Genomic DNA, 21,367 nt, shown 5'->3' with positions numbered 1-21,367 from the left:
TCAAGAAAATCCACTTTAGATAATATATATATATATATATATATATATATATATATATATATATATATATATATATATATATATATATATATAAATACATTATTAATTCTAGTGTAGTATATCATAATATGTATATACTGTATAAGTATTATGTTATAAATTTACACTAAATTAAAAAAAAACATATGTCGAATATAAGAAATATAGTTATGTCAACTATATTTATGTCAAATATAAGAAAGTGTGCAAGATTGAAGCTGCTATAGAAGACAGAATACAAATATATTCCTATGTGTTAGATGCCATAGCCTGTGATGGACATTTTACACAGACTGTGGCATGTAACACATAGGAATATGTTTATAATAGTAATAATAATAATAATAATAATAATAATAATAATAAATGTACTCATATGAGCTGTAACATCATTTAAGCAATTTTCTATTGATTACTACAATAGAAAGAACATCTTAAAATTCAGTCTATGTTCTATCATACTTTTAAACTATTCCACGTTTAATTGTAACTGAGGAACAACTGACGATGGAGTACTAACAAATTAACAATAACCTACTATGACTTTCCGACTTTTATTTTGAATAGAAAAAACGCCACATCCGGCGTGAGTCTCTTGCAGTAGCTCGTGTTCGCCGCTAATTGTCGCTGTAACTGGCCGTTTCCGTTTCTAGAAGGTTATGCGCGCCTGCGTAGTGGTGCAGACTGGCGCTGGGCAAGGACGTTGCGAGTGAAGTGACATTAGTGTAACGTTGACAACAGATTCTTCTTCTTTTCAAATCATTCAGAAATTTACGTCAATTGGATTTAGGCACACTCTAGCATATCTGCACATTGAACAGACGCATATCTGCTTTTCACTTGATTCATTGAGGACAGGTATGCATTTAATGTTGACATGCAGGTCAGCTAACTGTCTGGCATTTATAGTATGGAGACCAACAGACTTCCTACTTCTTATCTGACGAACTTCAAAGCCAGCTAACCGATAATCCGTGAACACTTAAGTAGAGGCAGTATCCTCTTTTTAATCGTTCAGTGTGGTTTGCTCGTTTTAAGAGTGTTTGTATTTATCAGACTGTCAGCACTGGGCTGAGTGTGTTGATTTGTGAAGTGTGACTAAAGCGTGATGTGCATGTGTCCGTCTGCATCACTGCAAACATCTGCTTGAAACAGCTGTAAATATAATATACTCTACTATATGGTCCTAAATACAACTCAGTTCAGACTCATAATTAAATTAGGTAACACACTCCACCCTCGTTGTCCAAACATTTTTTTAATGAATTGTTCCATGTAATATCCTTTGTCTTTTGTATGTTTTTATAATGAGTATAAGGTAAATGTAATGTTATTCTTGCCCTTTTATGCATACATTTTCTTAGCACATAGCATGCCATAGCACAGGAGCTTACTTAAATGAACCGTAAGGTTCAATTCATGTCAGATAATTGATGTAAATGTAATGTAAGTTATTATAGTTGAGTAGTTACTATCTTGTCTACGTATATCTGCTACAATTTCAAAGTCTCGAAGCACCACATGACTATTTTTGTGGCACTTCTTATGTTTCTGTCACACCCTAGGATGGGTTGCTTTTGTTGTAGTATTACTCACTGTCACTGTGGATAAAAGTGCAGTTTGAATGCATTGCATTGTAATTGTTCTTGTCTTCCCATGCTAGAGTTAAAGGATTGAAGTTGCACTGTGAAGGAGTGAGTCACTAGAGGCAGCGCTGAATGGTAGAGTCAATTTCCTCCTCATTGGGTTGCATGATAATGCCATCTCACTGAGTGTCCATTGAGGTTGCCCCAGCACCCTGACTTGAATGGCTGTGTGCAGAGGGGGTGTCTCTCTTTGGGTGGGGTGTGTCAGGAACCATGGTGGCAGACAACCAATGATGAAACAGTGCTGGAGTCTATGTCAGGTATACATCTTTTTCATACTAGTGGTATGTATCGACTTAGTAGTGTTTTATGTTGTTTTAATATGATTTAAATGCACTGTAATCAGTGTATCAAGGTAGGTGGAGTGGGTCCAAAAAGTAAAAGCCACAGGTAAAAATGTATGAACATTGTTGACATTGCATTAGCTTAGGGGTTTTCAACCTTTAAACCCTGCCATATAAAAATGCTAGATTTCCCTAGCAAATAATATGACCTTCTATAATATTAACAGATCATTAATGTACCACATTTAGACATAAAAATATTTAAGTTAAAATATATAGAATATTTATTTAGATACTCTTTTAGATTCTTTTTTTTTTTTTTTAGATATATAGTTATATATATCTGTCCACAGACCCAGTGTAAGACCTTTCTACCCGTTACAAAATATAAAACCAGAAGTGGCATCTGCAAACAAATGATGCTAGCGTTTTTGTCTGAACAGTGTGATCAGTGGGACTTGAATGAAAACTGGTTATCAGGTACAATGCCAAGATACTTATACTTGGTAACAGGTTCAATTTTGTTGCTTTGAAAAGTTACAGTATCTGTAAGGTTTGGTGACAAACTTTGGTATTTGAGAAAATCATGATTTTTATTTATTTTTATTTTTTTTTGTCTGCTTTTAGAGCCAGTTTGAGTTGATCTAAACAAGATTGAACAGAGTCAAAAGCAGACTGTAAATATTGAAATGTTAGTGAAACAGAGGATGCAAAGCAGTACGTTTTTATATTGTCAGCATAAAGATGATACCTAGCATTGGGTATGTTATCACTAATGTATATAGAGAGAGAGAGAATACAATTGGACCTAAAACTGACCCTTGAGGAACTCCCATGACAACAGGTAACACAGATGAATTGGAGCCATGGAATGATGATTTATGGAAAGTGATTCAAAAACATCTGAAAGATAATGAAATTTATTTAAAAGTAAAAAATTAAAAGTATAATATAAGATTGTAAGAAAAGGCACTTTTTTTTCCCTCCCCATTTCTCCCCAATTTGAAATGCCCAATTCCCAATGCGCTCTAAGTCCTCGTGGTGGCGTAATGACTCACCTCAATCCGGATGGCGGAGGACGAATTTCAGTTGCCTCCACGTCTGAGACCTTCAATCCGCGTATCTTATCATGTAGTTTGTTGAGCGTGTTACAGCAGAGACCTAGTGCGTGTCGTGACTTTAGCTATTCTCTGCGGCATCCACGCACAACTCACCACGTGCCCCACCGAGAACGAGAACCACATTATAGAGACCACGAGGAGGTTACCCCATGTGACTCTACCCTCCCTAGCAACCGGGCCAATTGGTTGCTTAGGAAGCCTGACTGGAGTCACTCAGCACGCCCTGGATTCGAACACGTGACTCCAGGTGTGGTAGTCAGCGTCTTTACCTGCTGAGCTACCCAGGCCCATGAAAAGTCACCTTTTAATGCAAAAAACCACATATATCAATATTTACTTAAAAAAGGCCCCCAAATAAAAATGATAAATATTATAATTAAGATAATTCAAATACATTACATCAAATACATACACTTTATTATGTACACCTGTACACCTACTTATTTATGCAATTATCTAATCAGCCAATCGTGTAGTAGCAGTGCAATGCATAAATTCATGCAGATATGGGTCAGGAGCTTCAGGCTGCAGTGGGCACAGGCTCACCAAAACTGGACAGTTAAAGACTGGAAATCAAGGCGTTTCCGACCTGTCAATAAGTGCGCCGACTCTTAATGGAAGGCTGAGCTGTCTGTCTCAAGCTGCTCTCATTTGTTTAACAAGGCACGTTGCCTTGAGTTTACTCTCATGATGGCTGCCTCGGTGTGGAGTGCTCCTATTGTTTTGTTGTTTTTGTTTGTTTGTCCTGTGTTTAGAAATCTTTTTCCAGTCAGTTTTACCAGAGTCGAACTGCTGAGCATTCGACAGCTTACACCAGACAGTCTTTTCCCGGTTTTTGAATATTCAGACGTTTTGCTGGACATTTTAGTTGGAGGCGCGGCTTTGATGTTCAGGAGACGCAGGCGAGGGAGACGAGCAGGTGCGCTGGTCAAACTCCGTCGGCGCGGCTTTCGAACAGCCCTGCCATGCATTCATCTTGCGAATCTCCGCTCTCTTCCTAACAAAACGGATGAACTACATCTCCTCACCTGCACAAACAAGGACTTTTCAACCTCTGCTGCCTTGTGCTTCACAGAAACCTGGCTGAGTGAAGCCATTCCGGACAGCACATTACATCTGCCGGGCTTTCAGCTGTTCAGAGCGGATTGCATCGCGGAGTTAACGGGGAAAACGAGAGGCAGTGGAACATGCTTTTACATCAATGAAAGTTGGTGTACAGATGTAACAACATTAAAGAGGATGTGCTGTCTAATTTGGAAGCGCTCTTTATTAACTGTAAGCCTTTCTACTCGCCACGGGAGTTTTCCTAGTTTATTCTGGTGAGTGTGTATATCGCGCCAAACGCGTGTGTGAGTGTGGTGCTGCAACGACTGGCTGATCAAATCACAGACACAGAACAACAATACCCAGACTCAGTTATTATTCTTGGGGATTTTAACAAAGCAAATCTCACACCTGAACTGCCCAAAAGCAAACAGCACATTACATGCCCCACCAGAGACAGGAACATACTGGATCATTGCTACACAACAATAAAGGATGCATATCGCTCTGTCCCTAGAGCAGCTTTGGGACTCTCTGATCACTGTCTGGTTCATCTTCTTCCAACCTACAGGCAGAAATTAAAATCAACCAAGCCAGTAGTAAGGACTGTAAAGAGATGGACCAATGAAGCAGAGCTGGAACTACAAGCCTGCTTCAGTTGCATGGATTGGTGTGTTTTTGAGGCTGCAGCCACAGACCTGGACGAGCTCACAGATACTGTTACATCATATATCAGTTTCTGTGAGGATATGTGCATTCCTTCTAGGACTTATTTAAAGTTCAACAACGACAAACCATGGTTTACTGCAGAGTTCAGGCAGCTTCATCAGGCCAAAGAGGATGCTTACAGGGGTGGGGATAAAGTCTTGTACAATCAAGCCAGGAACACATTGAACAGGGAAATCAGAGTGGCTAAAAGAAGATACTCTGAGAAGCTGAAAAACAAGTTTTTAGCTAATGACCCTGCATCAGTGTGGAGTGGCATGAAACAACTCACAAATTACAGGACTCCTACCCCCAACCCTGTGGTGGACCAACAACTGGCTGACAACCTGAATGTGTTCTACTGCAGATTTGAAAGGCCCAATCTCACACCCCACACCCATTCTGACCTTCACTTCACACAAACACCAACACCTCCTGCAACCCCCCTCCTCCCCCCTCCTGCTACTCAACCTGCCCTTAAGATCTGTGAAGATGATGTGAGCCACGTCTTTCGGAAACAAAAGTCGAGATGGCCCAGATGGTGTCTCACCAGCGTGTCTTTGATCCTGTGCTAACCAGCTGGCCCCCATCTTCACACAGATCTTCAATAGATCACTGGAGCAGTGTGAAGTTCCATGCTGCTTCAAACGCTCAATCATTATTCCTGTCCCAAAGAAACCAAAAATTACAGGACTTAATGACTACAGACCTGTCGCCCTGACATCTGTGGTCATGAAATCATTTGAGAGACTGGTGTTGGCCCACCTGAAGAACATCACTGGACCCTTTCTAGATCCCCTTCAATTTGCTTATCAAGCAAACAGGTCTGTGGATGATGCAGTCAACATAGGATTGCATCATATCCTGCAACATCTGGAGAGTCCAGGGACATATGCAAGGATCCTTTTTGTGGACTTCAGTTTGGCTTTCAACACCATCTTCCCAGCTATACTCCAGAATAATTTACACCAACTCTCTGTTCCAATGTCTATCTGTCAGTGGATTACCAGATTTCTGACAGACAGGCAGCTTGTGAGACAGGGGAAACTCACTTCCAGCACCTGTACAATCAGCACTGGTGCCCCCCAGGGATGTGTGCTCTCCCCACTACTCTTCTCCCTCTACACCAGCGACTGCATCGCCAAGGACCCCTCTGTCAGCTCCTGAAGTTTGCAGACGACACCACTGTCATGGCCTCATCCGAGATGACGATGAGTCTGCATACAGAAGGGAGGTTGAACAGCTAGCTGTCTGGTACAGTCAAAACAACCTTGAGCTGAATACGCTCAAAACAATGGAGATGATTGTGGACTTTAGGAGGAACACCCCAACACTGACCCCCCTCACCATTCTAAACAGCACTGTGGCACCAGTGCAGTCATTCAGGTTCCTGGGTACTACCATCTCACAGGACCTGAAGTGGGAGACACATTGACTCCATTGTGAAAAAGGCCCAGCAGAGGTTGTACTTCCTTTGCCAGCTGAGGAAGTTCAACCTGCCACAGGCGCTGCTGATACAGTTCTACTCAGCAAGTCATTGAGCCTGTCCTCTGCACTTCAATAACTGTCTGGTTTGGTTCAGCTACGAAATCAGACATCAGAAGACTACAAAGGACAGTTCAGACTGCTGAGAGGATTATTGGTTGCCCCCTGCCCCCCCTTCAAGAACTATACACTTCCAGAGTGAGGAAAAATGCTGGAAAGATCACTCTGGACCCCACTCATCCTGCCCATTACCTTTTTGAACTGTTGCCTTCTGGCCGACGCTTCAGAACTCTGAGCACCAGAACCATCAGGCACAGGAACAGTTTTTTTTCCCTCAGGCTATCCATCTCATGAACAATTAAATTGCCCCATTGAGCAATAACTATGTGCAATACACAGTTTAGTCTTTTTTTATATTTATCCAACACATCCAACCTCTTCTGCCATTTCATTCCTCTGGGGGGAAAAAAACAAAAAAACATTTGCACTGTACATAATAGATTTGTATTTGCACTGTACATAACATATAACAGATTTGTATTAGAGTGCTCTACATATGTGTATGTATGTATGTGTGTGTCTGTGTGTGTATGTACGTATGTGTATAATTATTTTTTATTTTTTATTATTATCTATCTCTTGCTGCTGTTTTTGTATTGTTTTTGTATTGTTGTACACTGGAAGCTCCTGTCACCAAGACAAATTGCTTGTATGTGTAAGCATATTTGGCAATAAAGCTGATTCTGATTCTGAATCTGTCTAGCTAGTGCACTGACTGCCCCCTACTGCCACATCAAGGTGGTACATCAAACTTGAACTGCTCCAATGGTAGGAACATTCCTTATTACAGAATAAACGTATGGATTGGGGGCATGTTTAATTGCATTATATATTTTTTTTTTATGCAATATTTGTAATATAATTAATCTGACTAAATTAACATGTTTAACCAACAGCTCAAATTATAATACAGTGATTAGCTGTTTGTAGTGCAACCTCTGATTGGAACACATATTCCCTACCATGCAGTGGCATTTTGCACATCTGCAATAGAAACGATACTAAAATTTGTACTGGTTGACACATTTCTACCTGTACAGGTGCATCTCAATAAATTAGAATGTCGTGGAAAAGTTCATTTATTTCAGTAATTCAACTCAAATTGTGAAACTTGTGTATTAAATAAATTCAATGCACACAGACTGAAGTAGTTTAAGTCTTTGGTTCTTTTAATTGTGATGATTTTGGCTCACATTTAACAAAAACCCACCAATTCACTATCTCAAAAAATTAGAATACATCATAAGACCAATAAAAAAAACATTTTTAGTGAATTGTTGGCCTTCTGGAAAGTATGTTAATTTACTGTATATGTACTCAATACTTGGTAGGGGCTCATTTTGCTTTAATTACTGCCTCAATTCGGCGTGGCATGGAGGTGATCAGTTTGTGGCACTGCTGAGGTGGTATGGAAGCCCAGGTGTCTTTGACAGTGACCTTCAGCTCATCTGCATTTTTTGGTCTCTTGTTTCTCATTTTCCTCTTGACAATACCCCACAGATTTTCTATGGGGTTCTGGTCTGGTGAGTTTGCTGACCAGTCAAGCACACCAAGACCATGGTCATTTAACCAACTTTTGGTGCTTTTGGCAGTGTGGGCAGGTGCCAAATCCTGCTGGAAAATGAAATCAGCATCTTTAAAAAGCTGGTCAGCAGAAGGAAGCATGAAGTGCTCCAAAATTTCTTGGTAAACGGGTGCAGTGACTTTGGTTTTCAAAAAACACAATGGACCAACACCAGCAGATGACATTACACCCCAAATCATCACAGACTGTGGAAACTTAACACTGGACTTCAAGCAACTTGGGCTATGAGCTTCTCCACCCTTCCTCCAGACTCTAGGACCTTGGTTTCCAAATGAAATACAAAACTTGTTCTCATCTAAAAAGAGGACTTTGGACCACTGGGCAACAGTCCAGTTCTTCTTCTCCTTAGCCCAGGTAAGACGCCTCTGACGTTGTCTTTGGTTCAGGAGTGGCTTAACAAGAGGAATACGACAACTGTAGCCAAATTCCTTGACATGTCTGTGTGTGGTGGCTCTTGATGCCTTGACCCCTGCCTCAGTCCATTCCTTGTGAAGTTCACCCAAATTCTTGAATCGATTTTGCTTGACAATCATAAGGCTGCGGTTCTCTCGGTTGGTTGTGCATCTTTTTCTTCCACACTTTTTCCTTCCACAACTTTCTGTTAACATGCTTGGATACAGCACTCTGTGAACAGCCAGCTTCTTTGGCAATGAATGTTTGTGGCTCACCCTCCTCGTGAAGGGTGTCAATGATTGTCTTCTGGACAACTGTCAGATCAGCAGTCTTCCCCATGATTGTGTAGCCTAGTGAACCAAACTGAGAGACCATTTTGAAGGCTCAGGAAACCTTTGCAGGTGTTTTGAGTTGATTAGCTGATTGGCATGTCACCATATTCTAATTTTTTGAGATAGTGAATTGGTGGGTTTTTGTTAAATGTGAGCCAAAATCATCACAATTAAAAGAACCAAAGACTTAAACTACTTCAGTCTGTGTGCACTGAATTTATTTAATACACGAGTTTCATAATTTGAGTTGAATTACTGAAATAAATAAACTTTTCCACGACATTCTAATTTATTGAGATGCACCTGTATATTGCCTACACCTTTATTTAAACCAGAACATCACATTAACTGTGGACATGTTCCACTAATTTCCACCTATGCCATTTGTTTAAACATATGCCCCTAACATTTACTTAGTTTACTAATTGACTAATTATAAATCATGACTTGTACTACACATAAATAATAAATACTGGCATTATATTCATGCTGTTTATCCAGAAGGTTTCTGGCCTCCAAAGTCAGCCTTTTTCTACCAAGGTTATTTTTATCCATTAAACAACATCTTATGGAGTTTTTTGTTCCTTGCCAAAGTCGCCTTTGGGTTGCTTACTGAGGATCTAAATACAAGTAATATTTACTTATTTGGGCACAATCTATAATCACATTTTTATCAAACTGCACAATGAAAGCTTTTTTTCTGTTATAGCATAATTTCCTGAAAAGCTGCTTTGAAACGATGTCTGTTGTGAAAAGTGCTATAAAAAATAAAAATGACTTGACTTAAGTTTGACAACCAGAAAATGACCAAATACTTCTTATTCTCATTTTGAACAGTATGTCTTTTGTCTTATAATTTTAAACCAAACAAACTTTATGAGATGTTTAGCTTGAAAATGTCACATGCTTTTGTTATTTTGCTATCTAATGCAATGATGTTCATACATTTTTAAGTGTGTTTTTAGTGTCCAAATACTTTTTAGGGCCACTGTAGGTCCATTCTCTAACTAGATTCGGTTCCATTTGCAGACAACTGAGTTTCACCTGAATGACAACTGTAGGACTCTGAGCAGTGCATCATGGGCCTTGGCCCCTCCGAACGGTCTACGCTACCAGTCCGTAAAACAGCCAGCCCTATCCCATCCCTTCCACCATGCCTGCCAGCCCAACAGAGCTCCCAGCCTGGAGGAGGCAGAGTGGGAGGAGGCCGTCAGCCTGTGTGTCCTGCTCAAACCCGGGGAGACCGATGTGCAGCACACCATGGTGGAGATGCCACTGCTTGGGCAGGCCAAGCTAAGCGAGCTCCTGGCTTTGGAGCCCAATAGACACTTTGAATTGTTTTTTCCTTTAACCACTGTTGATGGCAGGAGAGAGGATGATATAAGCATTACCAGAAAGCTAGGGACTGAGGTAAAGCCCCAGCAGGAGCTGAGGGAGAGAGGCTCCTTCAGAAGTCTGTTTGAGACTGAGGGATGTCCCGCCCCATTTATGTTGGGATCTTGCTTCTATTGCTTTCATTGCCCCAGGATAGAGTCTCACTCGGAGACAGAGGACAAAATAAGATGGGGACAGGAAGAGCAGAGCTTCTGTCCAGCCCTCCATGTCACACATTGCAGCCATACTAAGATGGAGAGTGTGGACAAGAGTTCTAGTCAGAAGGACATGGAGAATGAGGAAAAACTTGCCCTTATGTACGAAAAGCTGAGGGTGGAGGTATGACGCTCTATTCTCTATATGCTTACGAATGGGTTTGGGTTATTATTTATTGACTGGTCTACACTGTGTTGCAGCTGCCCAGTTTCTTTGTGAAAAATCATGACTACAGCATGTACTCTGAAGATGTCGAGTTCATCAATGGTCTTCTGAACACCAAGACAAGGTACACAGTTTCTAGATACATGTTCTTTTACATCTTACTCCTCATATTCAGTGATACAAGCTGTCCTGAACCCCAGAAACGTTTTTACTGAAAAGGTTGAAATCTCTGTAGCTCAACTGGTAGAGCATGGCGCTAGAAACTAGAGGTCCACCAATAGTGGATTTTGCCAAAACCGATAACTAAGGTGGTGGAAAAGGCAGATAACTGATTAATCAGCAGATTATTTTTAAAATCTATTTATTGAGTGTTTATATGATTTTCTTAGTCTTATCTTTCTTGAAGGGCACAGATATAAATGCTACAAGAGTACAAAATGAATAAAATCCCACATGCAGTTTATTGTGCAACCAAAATCCCAATAATAACCAGAAAAAATAAAAATTTGGTGCACAGCGTTGGTCTCTTAACTATAAATAAACCCGAAACACACAGGGGACTCTTTTTGACATGTCTGTGGGGAAACAAAACATGCATTCTTACAATCATCTACAGTGTATTACAATAGAAACAAGTAATCATTGTCAGACAGGCTAATAAATACAGTATGAGTAGTAATTCATCAACAGTACATCATCAGCAATCGCTTGTCGAAAATGTCAGGGATTATATAAAAAGAGTCAGGGATTATATAAAAAGTCTTTGCTTTTCTCTTGGGACACTGTCAGTCAAAATCAACATGAGCTCAACAATCAATAAAGGTAATATAAATAAAGAAATAATGCATAAATAATAGTAAAATTTTTCTTTTGATGCCCTCGTTTTAGTTTAGTTCTCAATATAAGACAAAATGTGTTGAAGTTAAGATAAAAAATGTGGATAAATATTGTCAATGATGAAAGATTTATATACAGAAAATCCCCACAAAGTGTTAAAATAAAGAGAAAAACTGTCGGCAACTATCGACATTGATTTTTGCCGATAACCGATAGTTCCAATTTCTAGAAAGCAACTATCGGCACCGATTAAACGGCAGAACCGATATATTGGCCTACCTCTACTAGAAACGGCAGTCAGTGGTTCGGCTCCCAGGGAACATGCATACTAATAAAATTTATAGCTTGAATGCATAGATGTAAATGTAAATTCAACCATAAGAAGCAAAATCACATTCAAGGAAATTTCAGTTTACTCGACACCAATGCTATAGAAATGTATTCATTTTCCATAATAAGAAAACAACAACAAAAAAACAGCAAAAATTGAAGTCAATGAATGCACTCCTTTATTTAAAAAAACTATTTTTTTTAAACATAGATATTAACAATTTTAATTAAAACAATGCTATAGAAACGACATACATTTCCATACTAAGAAAACCCCCCCGGAAAAAATGAAATGTCAATGAATGCACTCCTTTATTGAAAAAAAGTTACATTTGAATATAAATACTATCAAAGTTAATTCAAACATACAAATTCCCATACTAAGAAAACAAACCAACAAGCAAACAATAAAAAACTGCTATGAACACACTTCTTTATTTAAAATGTTACATTTTAATATAAATATTAACAAATTGAATTAATATACTAATAGTATAGAAATTTCTCTATACTAAGAAAATAAGCAAACAAACAAAAAACAGCAAAAACTGATAAGCTAATGAACACACTCCTTTATTTAAAATAAGTAAAATTTGAATAGAAATATTAACAAGTTTAATTAAAACCATGGCATATAGAATTAAGTAAAAATGTACTTAAAGTAAACAGTCTGAAATAAAATAAAGAATACAGAAACAAATTACAAGCAAGAAAGAAAATTAAAACAAAGGAACAAAATAAACAGTGCTTGAAGTGTTTAACAGCAGTGTTACATTATCAAATAACCATTACAGTTGTAATGCAAACGGCACAACAGCTGTGGCCTTTGAAAAGCCTAGTGATGTAATTTGTCTGTGACTTTCGAGGTTCAGATTCTATTGGTAACATTCTGCTAATAAATGCATGTGGTAAAGTCAGAAAATTATAACATCCTGTGTTTACAGCTTCTAGATTAGCCTACAAGCTAACAATGAATAAACAATCAGAAAGTGCTATCTTTCACACCATTATTTCCGTCATGACTTGCTTGACCACATTTGGGTACTAAATGAAGTTAGCCCAACCAATACTGTAGAAAGACTGGTATTGTTATTTTTTTAATTTTAGTATTGGCTTGGTACTGAAATACTGACATCCTTACAAAGCACTGCTGGTTGGTGTCATGTCTGCCTTGTATCTCTGAAGGGGCCGTGTGGCTTACCAGCTGACCCTGAAACTTTGGCGATTGATGTGTCTGTGTTACTATGCGGAGGCTCAGCTGGAAGTGCTGAAGCTGACCAAGCATCCAGAAGATGGCTCCATCAAAGCTCGCTGGAGAGTCAAAGGCCTGCCCTTCCACTCCCTTCTTGTGTTCTTTTACAAAAAAGACAAGAGCCAACTCTACAAGTAAGACATGCTCTGACAGCACCTCAAAGCATTGCCTACATTCCTCTTTGTGAATAAACCAGCCTATATCTTCTTTTCTTTTTTTTTCAGAACTTATGATGCATTCTCCACCTTCTATCTTGGCTCTGATGGACAAATACACTGTCATAAAGTTGAAAAGGTGAGCTTGCTTGCTGATTTAGTGTGATTTAGCCAATAGGTGTCCATTTCAGCAACAAACTGGTTAAAAAATGCATTAAAAATGCATTGTAGTTTTTAGTGATTGTCACATATTGGCCTAGACCATTAACTGTACTTGGACAAGCAAGTCTGCACTTCAGAGTGTAAATGTCCTGTTTTCATATATTTTAAAGTGAATATTGTGTAAAATAATATTTCATCTACAGTGTTTTGTGTACATAAAAGATCAGGTCAAGCAGCTTTTTAACCACAATGCCCTCAAGAACATTCTACCAATTAAAACTAGACCGTCTCCAAGTATCCACATTTGTAAAAGAATTTAAAGACTAGGTTGATGTGTAGGTATGCATGAATGTGTGAATGTTTTCTTCTAATTTAGTGTAGTCTGAATGAAATGTTTTACAAATATTATTATTATTAAATTATACATTTAATGTAAAAATAAATGCATTTTAATTATTTCCTTAAATACTTTTTTAATTTTATATTTAAAATGTTATTTAATGTTCTTTAAATACTATTTATTTCAATGCAGTCACTTCCTTTGACTCATTTCTGATATGTACTGCACTTTATGTAAAAAAGGTCCTATATGAATAAAATGTATTATTATTAACATTATTTAATTTTACATTTATTTTAAATTAAAAATAAATGTATTTTAATTATTACTTATTTATTTTTCTTATACTTTTCATTTGATATATTTTATATTATTAAATAAGATTTATTTTTGGTGCAGTCACTTTAATTTCTGATTTTTAAAGCACTATGAGTTGCACTTAATGTATCAGAGGTGCTATATGTAATGAACTGGCCATGGAGACGGCGTTAGGATCCATGTGCTGGAAGTTTATTATGAACACAAGCGAACAATCCAAATCGGCAGGCAAATGGAGGTAGTCGTAAAGCAAGCGGTATAATCCAAAAAGACAGTCCAACAAGGCAAACAAAACAAAGGGGTATCCAAAAGGCAGTAAATCCAGGAAAACAGGCAGTGGTCATAACATGAAAACAATCAGCAAAGGCAATGGAAATACGCTTTGCGAAGTCAAAATGGAACAGCATGGTATTTAAATAGTTTAAACAGGAAGTCACCAAAGAAGAAACGGTACAGAGTTAGTATTCGGGAGAGGGCTCCCTCTGGTGGTTGGTAGGAGGGGTAACAACCTCGGATGTTACAGAACCCCCCCCTCTACGAACAACTCCTGGTGTTCTTCTACTGGGACATCCCCTTGGTCGTGGTGCTGGACGATTAGGATGGGCATGATGAAATTCTTGGATCAGGGATGGGTCCAATATGTCCTTGGCGGTTACCCATGATATCTCCTCTGGTCTGTAGCCCTCCAAGTCCACCAAGTATTGCATCTGGCTCCCTCGTCGTCTTGAGTCAATGATCTCTCTGACCATATACGCTGGGGCTCCATCTACCTCCAATGGAGGTGGAGGCTCAGAATCCGTGGTTCCAGAGCCAGACGCCGGGTGGACGGGTTTCAGTAAGGACACATGGAAGGAAGGAGAGATGCGGTAATTAGCAGGAAGCTCTAAACGGTAAGTAACTGGGTTTATTTGCCGGATAATTCTGAAAGGACCCACATACCTTGGACTGAGCTTCCTGCAGGGTAGCTGCAACTTGAGATCCCTTGTGGACAACCAGACCCTCTGTCCTGGCTGATAGTTGGGATGGGGGCGCCTCCGTCGGTCAGCCTGAAAGCGTTGTGCTCTGACCGCTCGCTGTAGCCAGACATGTGCACTGTCCCACACCCTCTCGCTTCACTTAATCCAGTCGTCCACTGCTGGTACCGTAGAAGGTTCTCCTGATCAAGGAAACATTGGGGGTTGGTAGCCCAGCACGCATTGGAAGGGGGTTAGACCCACAGAGGTATGAGTGAGGGAATTCTGTGCGTATTCGCTCCACTTCTCCTGTTCATGGCTACAATAACTCCGAAGATATCTGCCTCTCTCTTGATTTAGACGTTCCACCTGTCCATTGGCCTGAGGGTGGTAACCAGAGGTGAGACTCGCATTGATATCCAGTTGTTTGCAGAAAGCCTGCCAAACTCGGGACGTGAACTGTGGACCTGTGTCAGACACGATGTCCTCTGGTATTCCATAGACCCTAAAGACTTGGTGGAACAAAGCATTAACAGTTTCCATGGCAGTGGGTAAACCCTTGAGAAGGACAAGTCTACATGATTTAGAAAATCGATCTATTATTATCAGAATGATAGTGTTACCATGGGAGTTTGGCAGGTCTGTGACGAAGTTGATGGACAAGTGGGACCATGGTCTTTGTGGTATTGGCATTGGTTGAAGCAACCTGTGGGCAGTTCTCTGGGGGTCTTGGATTGGGCACACACCTGACAAGACTTTACATAGTTAGTTACATCATGAATCAAAGTTGGCCACCAGAAGGAATTACGCACCAGGGTAACATTTCTTTGGATGCCAGGATGTCCAGTGCTCAAGGAAGTGTGGACCCATTGGATAGTCCTCTGACATAGAGCTTGGGGTACGTAGTGCTTGGTCGGGGGGCAGTTAGGAGGTGACGGTTCACGCTGTTGTGCTCATATCTCCTCCATGATGTCCCAACTAATCGGTGCTATGATGACAGATGGTGGCAGAATGGACCCAGGGTGAGGTTGGAGGTAGGGTGGATCATGTCTGCGTGAAAGTGCATCTGCCTTGCTGTTCTTGCTGCCAGGGCGGTAAGTGACTGTAAAATTGAATCTGGTAAAAAACAATGACCATCGGGCTTGATGTGGGCTCAATCTCTTGGCTGCCTTGATATATTCAAGATTTTTGTTATCGGTGATAACCTGGAAAGGGTGGACTGCCCCCTCTAACCAGTAACGCCATTCTTCAAGGGCTGCTTTCATGGAAAGTAATTCCTTATTTCCCACATCATAGTTACGTTCTGCAGAGTTACATTTTCTGGAGAAAAAGGCACAAGTGTAAAGCTTGCCTGGTGTTCTGTGACGTTGTGACAGGACCGCTCCAATCCCGCAATCTGAAGCGTCTACCTCAACGACGAAGGGAAGATTGGAGTCAGGATGTTTTAGTATTGGAGTGGTCGTGAAGCTTGACTTGAGGGAGATGAAGGCCTGGTATGCGGCATCGTTCCAAGGCAATTTGTTGGGCTTTCCCTTGAGCAACGACATGAGTGGAGCTGCAATGATGCTGTAATTCCTGATGATATGGCGATAGAAGTTGGCGAAGCCCAGAAACCGCTGTAGTTCCTTGATTTTTGAAAGTTGAGGCCATTCGGTGACAGCTGTTATCTTAGAGACATCCATTTCTACACCTTTATGGCTTTCCTAGCCTAGGAAAGTGGTATGGAAGGTATGGAACTCACATTTTTCTGCCTTGACAAATAGTTGGTGTTCCTGGAGATGTGATGGAACTGTCTTGATCTGCTGGATATGTTGTTCCTTGTCTTGTGAGTAGATGAGGATGTCATCAATGTAAGCCACCACACAATAATTCAGTGAGTCTCTGAATATCTCGTTGATAAAAGACTGGAAAACCGAGGGGGCGTTAGCAAGTCCGTACGGCATGACCAAATATTTATAGTGCCCCCTGGTGGTGATGAAAGCAGTTTTCCACTCATCCCCTTCTCGGATTCTGACAAGGTTATAAGCACTTCTCAGATCAAGTTTGGTATAGAGCTTTGCCTCACGGAGTTGTTCCAAGTGCTGAGGGGATAAGCGGTAATGGGTAACGGTACTTTATGGTGACAGAGTTCAGGCCTCGATAGTCGATACAGGGACGTAGACCTCCATCCTTCTTCTCTACGAAAAAGAACCCTGCAGCAGCTGGGGAGGTAGAGGGAAGGATGTAACCGGAGGCAAGGGCTTCCTCAATGTAATTCTCCATGGCGAGGGTCTCGGGGTGTGACAATGCATATGCCTTGCTTCTCGGTGGGGCTGTATTGGACAGAAGTTCAATGGCGCAGTCCCATGGACGATGAGGAGGAAGTTGTGTAGCTTTGATTTGCTAAACACCTCACTGGACTCTGCATACTCCTTGGGGATCATGGGCTCCTTCTGTGATTCGGGGCTCTCAATACTGGTGATAAGACAAGGCATGGAAACAGCAACATGGAGACAATGTTTGTGACAAAAACTTGACCATTGTGTGAGCTCACCTTGGTTCCAAGGTATCGATGGGTCATGGATGGCCAGCCAGGGATGACCCAGGAAAAGAGCATGCTTGGGTGAGTTGATGACATATATTGAGATTTTTTTCTACATGAAAAATTGCAACCTTGATGGTTATCGGAACAGTCTGTTGGGTTATGCCAGTACCAATAGGAGTGTTGTCATCAGTGGTGATGTTAATCATTGGGGAGCATTGAATGGTGGATATGTTGAGTTCTTGTAAAATCTCCTGATTAATGAGATTAACAGCAGCACCAGAATCCACTAAAGCTGTAAAATACTTTACATTATCATCAATGGAGACCTCTACAGGTAACAGAAAATTATGTGAAATGTGTGATACAGTGTTCATTGTACTCACCTTATGCCTTGACTCAGGAGAACTTAATTTCTTGTATGGGCATGCAGCGTTGAGATGACCTGGTGAGCCACAATAAAAACAAAGGTTTTTGTTGCACTGACGTCTGCGTTCCTCCATGGAAATGCGAGTGTAAGCAACTTGCATGGGTTTGGATGATACAGTGGACGCCGGGGCCTGTACTGAGACTGTAGAAATCGAGGTGAAGCGAAACTGAGGCCGTGAAGCATTCTGAAGCAGGTTATCAATCTTGATGGCCATAGTTATGTGTTCAGAAATATTCGTACCTTCACCTTGAAGGTCAGTTCCATCCTGAGTTTCAGGTTAAGCCCTTCGCAGAAAACTTCAGAGTCTTCAGAGCGACATCATTCCACCCACTCTGAGCCGCTAGTGTCCTGAACAGAACTGCATAATCCGCTGCTGATCGATGACCCTGGCGTAGATGAAGTAGCTGAACAGGGATATCTTGGCCGCCCGCTGGATACTCGAAGACTTCGTGGATTTGTTGAATGAAGTAATCAAATGAAACCCGGATTTGAGTATCATTATCCCAAACAGCAGTGGCCCAGTCGAGATCTTTGCCGGTTAGCATGAAAATCAAAAAAGAACATTTCCTGGCATCTTGATGAAATGATTCAGGCTGATTTGAGAAAAATACCTTGCATTGTCATAAAAAACCCTGGCATTTTTTCAGCAGAACCATCAAACTTATCAGGTAGAGCAAAGCTTACCAGTTTAGCATGGGGAGCTGGCAGCGAGTGAATGTATTGTGTCAAACATCCGTTGGCAACTCGTAGGTTGTTCAGCTGGTCTTAATAACCCCTTAATACCTCGCACTGGTGCGCGAATGCGGCCCGGAGCTGTGAAACTTCCACTGGATCCATGTTAGGTGAAGTATTCTGTAATGCACTGGCCATGGAGACGGTGTTAGGATCCATGTGCTTAAAGTTTATTATGAACACAAGCAAACAATCCAAATCGGCAGGCAAATAGAGGTAGTCGTAAAGCAAGCGGTATAATCCAATAAACCAAAAAGACAGTCCAACAAGGCAAACAAAACAAAGGGGTATCCAAAAGGCAGTAAATCCAGGAAAACAGGCAATGGTCATAACATGAAAACAATCAGCAAAGGCAATGGAAAAACGCTTGGTAAGGCAGGGTAAACTGGCAATACTTCGCAAAGTCAAAATGGAACAGCATGGTATTTATATAGTTTAAACAGGAAGTCACCAAAGAAGAAACGGTACAGAGTTAGTATTCTTGAGAGGGCTCCCTCTGGTGGTTGGTAGGAGGGGTAACAACCTCGGATGTTACACTATACAAATAAAATGTATTATTATTATTATGTAATCTTACATTTATTTTCATTTAAAAATATTTTTTTTCAGTACCTTTTATTTAGTTAAATACTATTATCTCATATGAATAAGTGGATACACAAACATGTCTATAATATGTATGTCTCTGTTCTATAGTAGGTTTTTATGTACTACATACATATTTGAATAGATTAAAAAAATTTGTTTTTTTAAAGAGACTGCTTTGGCAAACTTAAATCTTGTCTATTGTGATGATGTTGTTTCCAGCACGTATACCCGGTTAAACCTGAATGTTTATCTGTTCTCTGGTTGGCAGGTTATGCAGGCTCGCCCTCCCTTGCTACCTAAAGTGACCTCAGTGCTGGCTGGGGCTTTGGTGGCTCTGGGCATTAAGGAACACCGACCAGCCCTCAACCTGCTCCCACTCCTGCTGTCTTCCCTCCGACAGGCCCGAGCCTGAGTTGCAAAGATGAATATGGCAATGCCTGTAGATGTGTATGCTCAGGAGGATGTGTGTTTGGTTACACCATTAAAAAGACTGAAAAAGATGCAGAGCGTAAGATAAAAAGAGAGCCAAATTGTGAGTTTTGATTGAAATGCAGGAAAAAAACAAACAAGTTAAAACAGTTGTCACTTGAAGTTATCTCCTGTGTCCACTCTTGAATTTAAATGACATACACTTATATCAGATAAGGGTCCCACTTTATAATAGGTGTTTTTAACTACTATGTAATACCATTAAAATACATACAATACAATGTATTTATTGTGTAACTACATGTTTTTTTCAGCAAAATTCTCACAAGATCCACATTTGCTGCTACTTAGGTTGAGATACAGGTATGTTTTTGGGATCTGGGAAAGGGTTTAAGGTAAGGTTAACAGTGTAATTACAGATGTAATTCATCACAGGTACTTTAAACGTAAGTACAATGCAAAAACATGTATGCACATACAGTAATAAGTACATTGTATCAAATGCTTAACTACATAGTAGTTAAAGACACCTAATATGAAGTGGTCGCAGATCAGTTCTAAACAGCTTCCTCTGCACTCATGCAAATGTATAACTAGTTTGTATTGCAACAGCTTTCAAAGTCTAGCTTAATAGATATTACACTGTAAGACAGAATAATCCAATGTCCCTCATCATTGGAGCCATCGTTCACTAAACGGTAGATTATTTCTTAACACAATTATGTATTCGATGCACACAATAACTGTAAATTTAAAGGGCCCTGGACTAATGGCCAACTGTAAGTACCTTGAGGCAGCTTTGCTGAGACAGTTTCTGGTCTGTGTTAGTGTCTGCTGTAAAACTGCAAGCTTCATTAAAGCACAGTCCAAATAAAAAGATTTGATCAGGGCAACTCCAGATCACAGTGGAAATGATTATCTGGAAAGGTGATGATCTAATTTATATTGTCTATTTTGAATGGTTTGCTTAATTATATATTTTTTGTATTAACATATTCATTGGAGATTTCATCAGTTGCATTGATTGAATGTTGAGTGAATGCTTCAAGGATGGTTCCTGAAAATAAACACTCGAACCAATTAATTTACCAAGTAGCTTAACTCAATTAAAGTCTTTAGGGTTGCTGCTGCCTTCATTAAATTTAAGGGAAACAATGACAGGGACTGCTTTTGAATGGAGAAAAGTTGTTTCCGTTATGGATTTGTGCTTGTTTGCCCTTTATTTATTTGCCAGTTTTCAACATATGAGTCAACTGGTGACACTTAGTGACCAATACAACTCTTGCTCTCAAATTGCCAAATCTAGTACTGCACTGGTCTTACTTTAAATGCCACGCCGTCCATGTAAATTAAAACACTCTTTTATGTAAGACTACATGCTTCCAAAATTAAATCTTTCCCCATCCTTAACATTGCATGGGTTATTGTTATCCAGGTTAATTGTTCAGTTTAGCTCAGATTCATTCATCACCACTAGTTCAACAGTTGGCTTTGTGTCAGCTCATTTGGTGTTGTTCACAAAGTTACAAATTATGTCAGTTTTATCAAGAACATTTCAAAGTACATAAGCCTCCAGTGGTAAATACATAGAAAAAGCATGTGAGTGGACCTCCTGTGTCAGAAAGAAAAAGGCAATGTTATGTGTGAGAACACATCTGTTTCAAGTGCTTGTGCTTTTAAATGAACATTTAAGCATGAAACATGGTCATGCAGCAATCTGTACAACTCAGATAATTCCAAAGGGTTAGATCCTGTTAAAACGGAAGCATATGAAAACACAAGTCAATGGTCTGGTGATGTGTGATTACCCAAAAACCTGGTGTGAATATATTGTGTGAAAAATAAAATGCATACGGACATCAATATCTTTG

The 21,367-nt window shown here is 40.0% G+C and overlaps 1 protein-coding gene across 2 annotated transcripts; it reads left to right on the top strand.

Annotated features, from left to right (window-relative positions):
* The first annotated feature begins 726 nt into the window (after positions 1-726).
* On the top strand, positions 727-21,359 carry LOC127421266 (uncharacterized). Of its 2 annotated transcripts, none has more exons than XM_051664156.1 (7): positions 727-897; positions 1,703-1,945; positions 9,724-10,407; positions 10,485-10,573; positions 12,802-13,002; positions 13,093-13,162; positions 19,336-21,359. In XM_051664156.1, exons 2-7 carry the CDS (start codon positions 1,847-1,849, stop codon positions 19,477-19,479), a joined length of 1,287 nt encoding a protein of 428 aa, XP_051520116.1. In that variant the 5' UTR covers positions 727-897; positions 1,703-1,846; the 3' UTR covers positions 19,480-21,359. The 2 variants fall into 2 exon arrangements, with proteins under 2 accessions (XP_051520116.1, XP_051520117.1); XM_051664157.1 differs by lacking the exon at positions 727-897 and adding an exon at positions 927-1,262.
* The last annotated feature ends 8 nt before the right edge of the window (positions 21,360-21,367 follow it).

This window comes from Myxocyprinus asiaticus, chromosome 30 (genome assembly GCF_019703515.2).
Source record: "Myxocyprinus asiaticus isolate MX2 ecotype Aquarium Trade chromosome 30, UBuf_Myxa_2, whole genome shotgun sequence".
NCBI classification, from domain to species: Eukaryota; Metazoa; Chordata; class Actinopteri; order Cypriniformes; family Catostomidae; genus Myxocyprinus; species Myxocyprinus asiaticus.
This window is presented reverse-complemented; position numbering and strand designations above follow the sequence as displayed.

Coding starts and splice junctions, on each gene's coding strand:
- LOC127421266 (XM_051664156.1), top strand. CDS start 1,847: ATGGCTGTGTGCAGAGGGGGTGTCTCTCTTTGGGTGGGGTGTGTCAGG. Junction 10,574..12,801: donor CTTCTGAACACCAAGACAAG/GTACACAGTTTC, acceptor GTATCTCTGAAG/GGGCCGTGTGGCTTACCAGC. Junction 13,003..13,092: donor GACAAGAGCCAACTCTACAA/GTAAGACATGCT, acceptor TTTTTTTTTCAG/AACTTATGATGCATTCTCCA.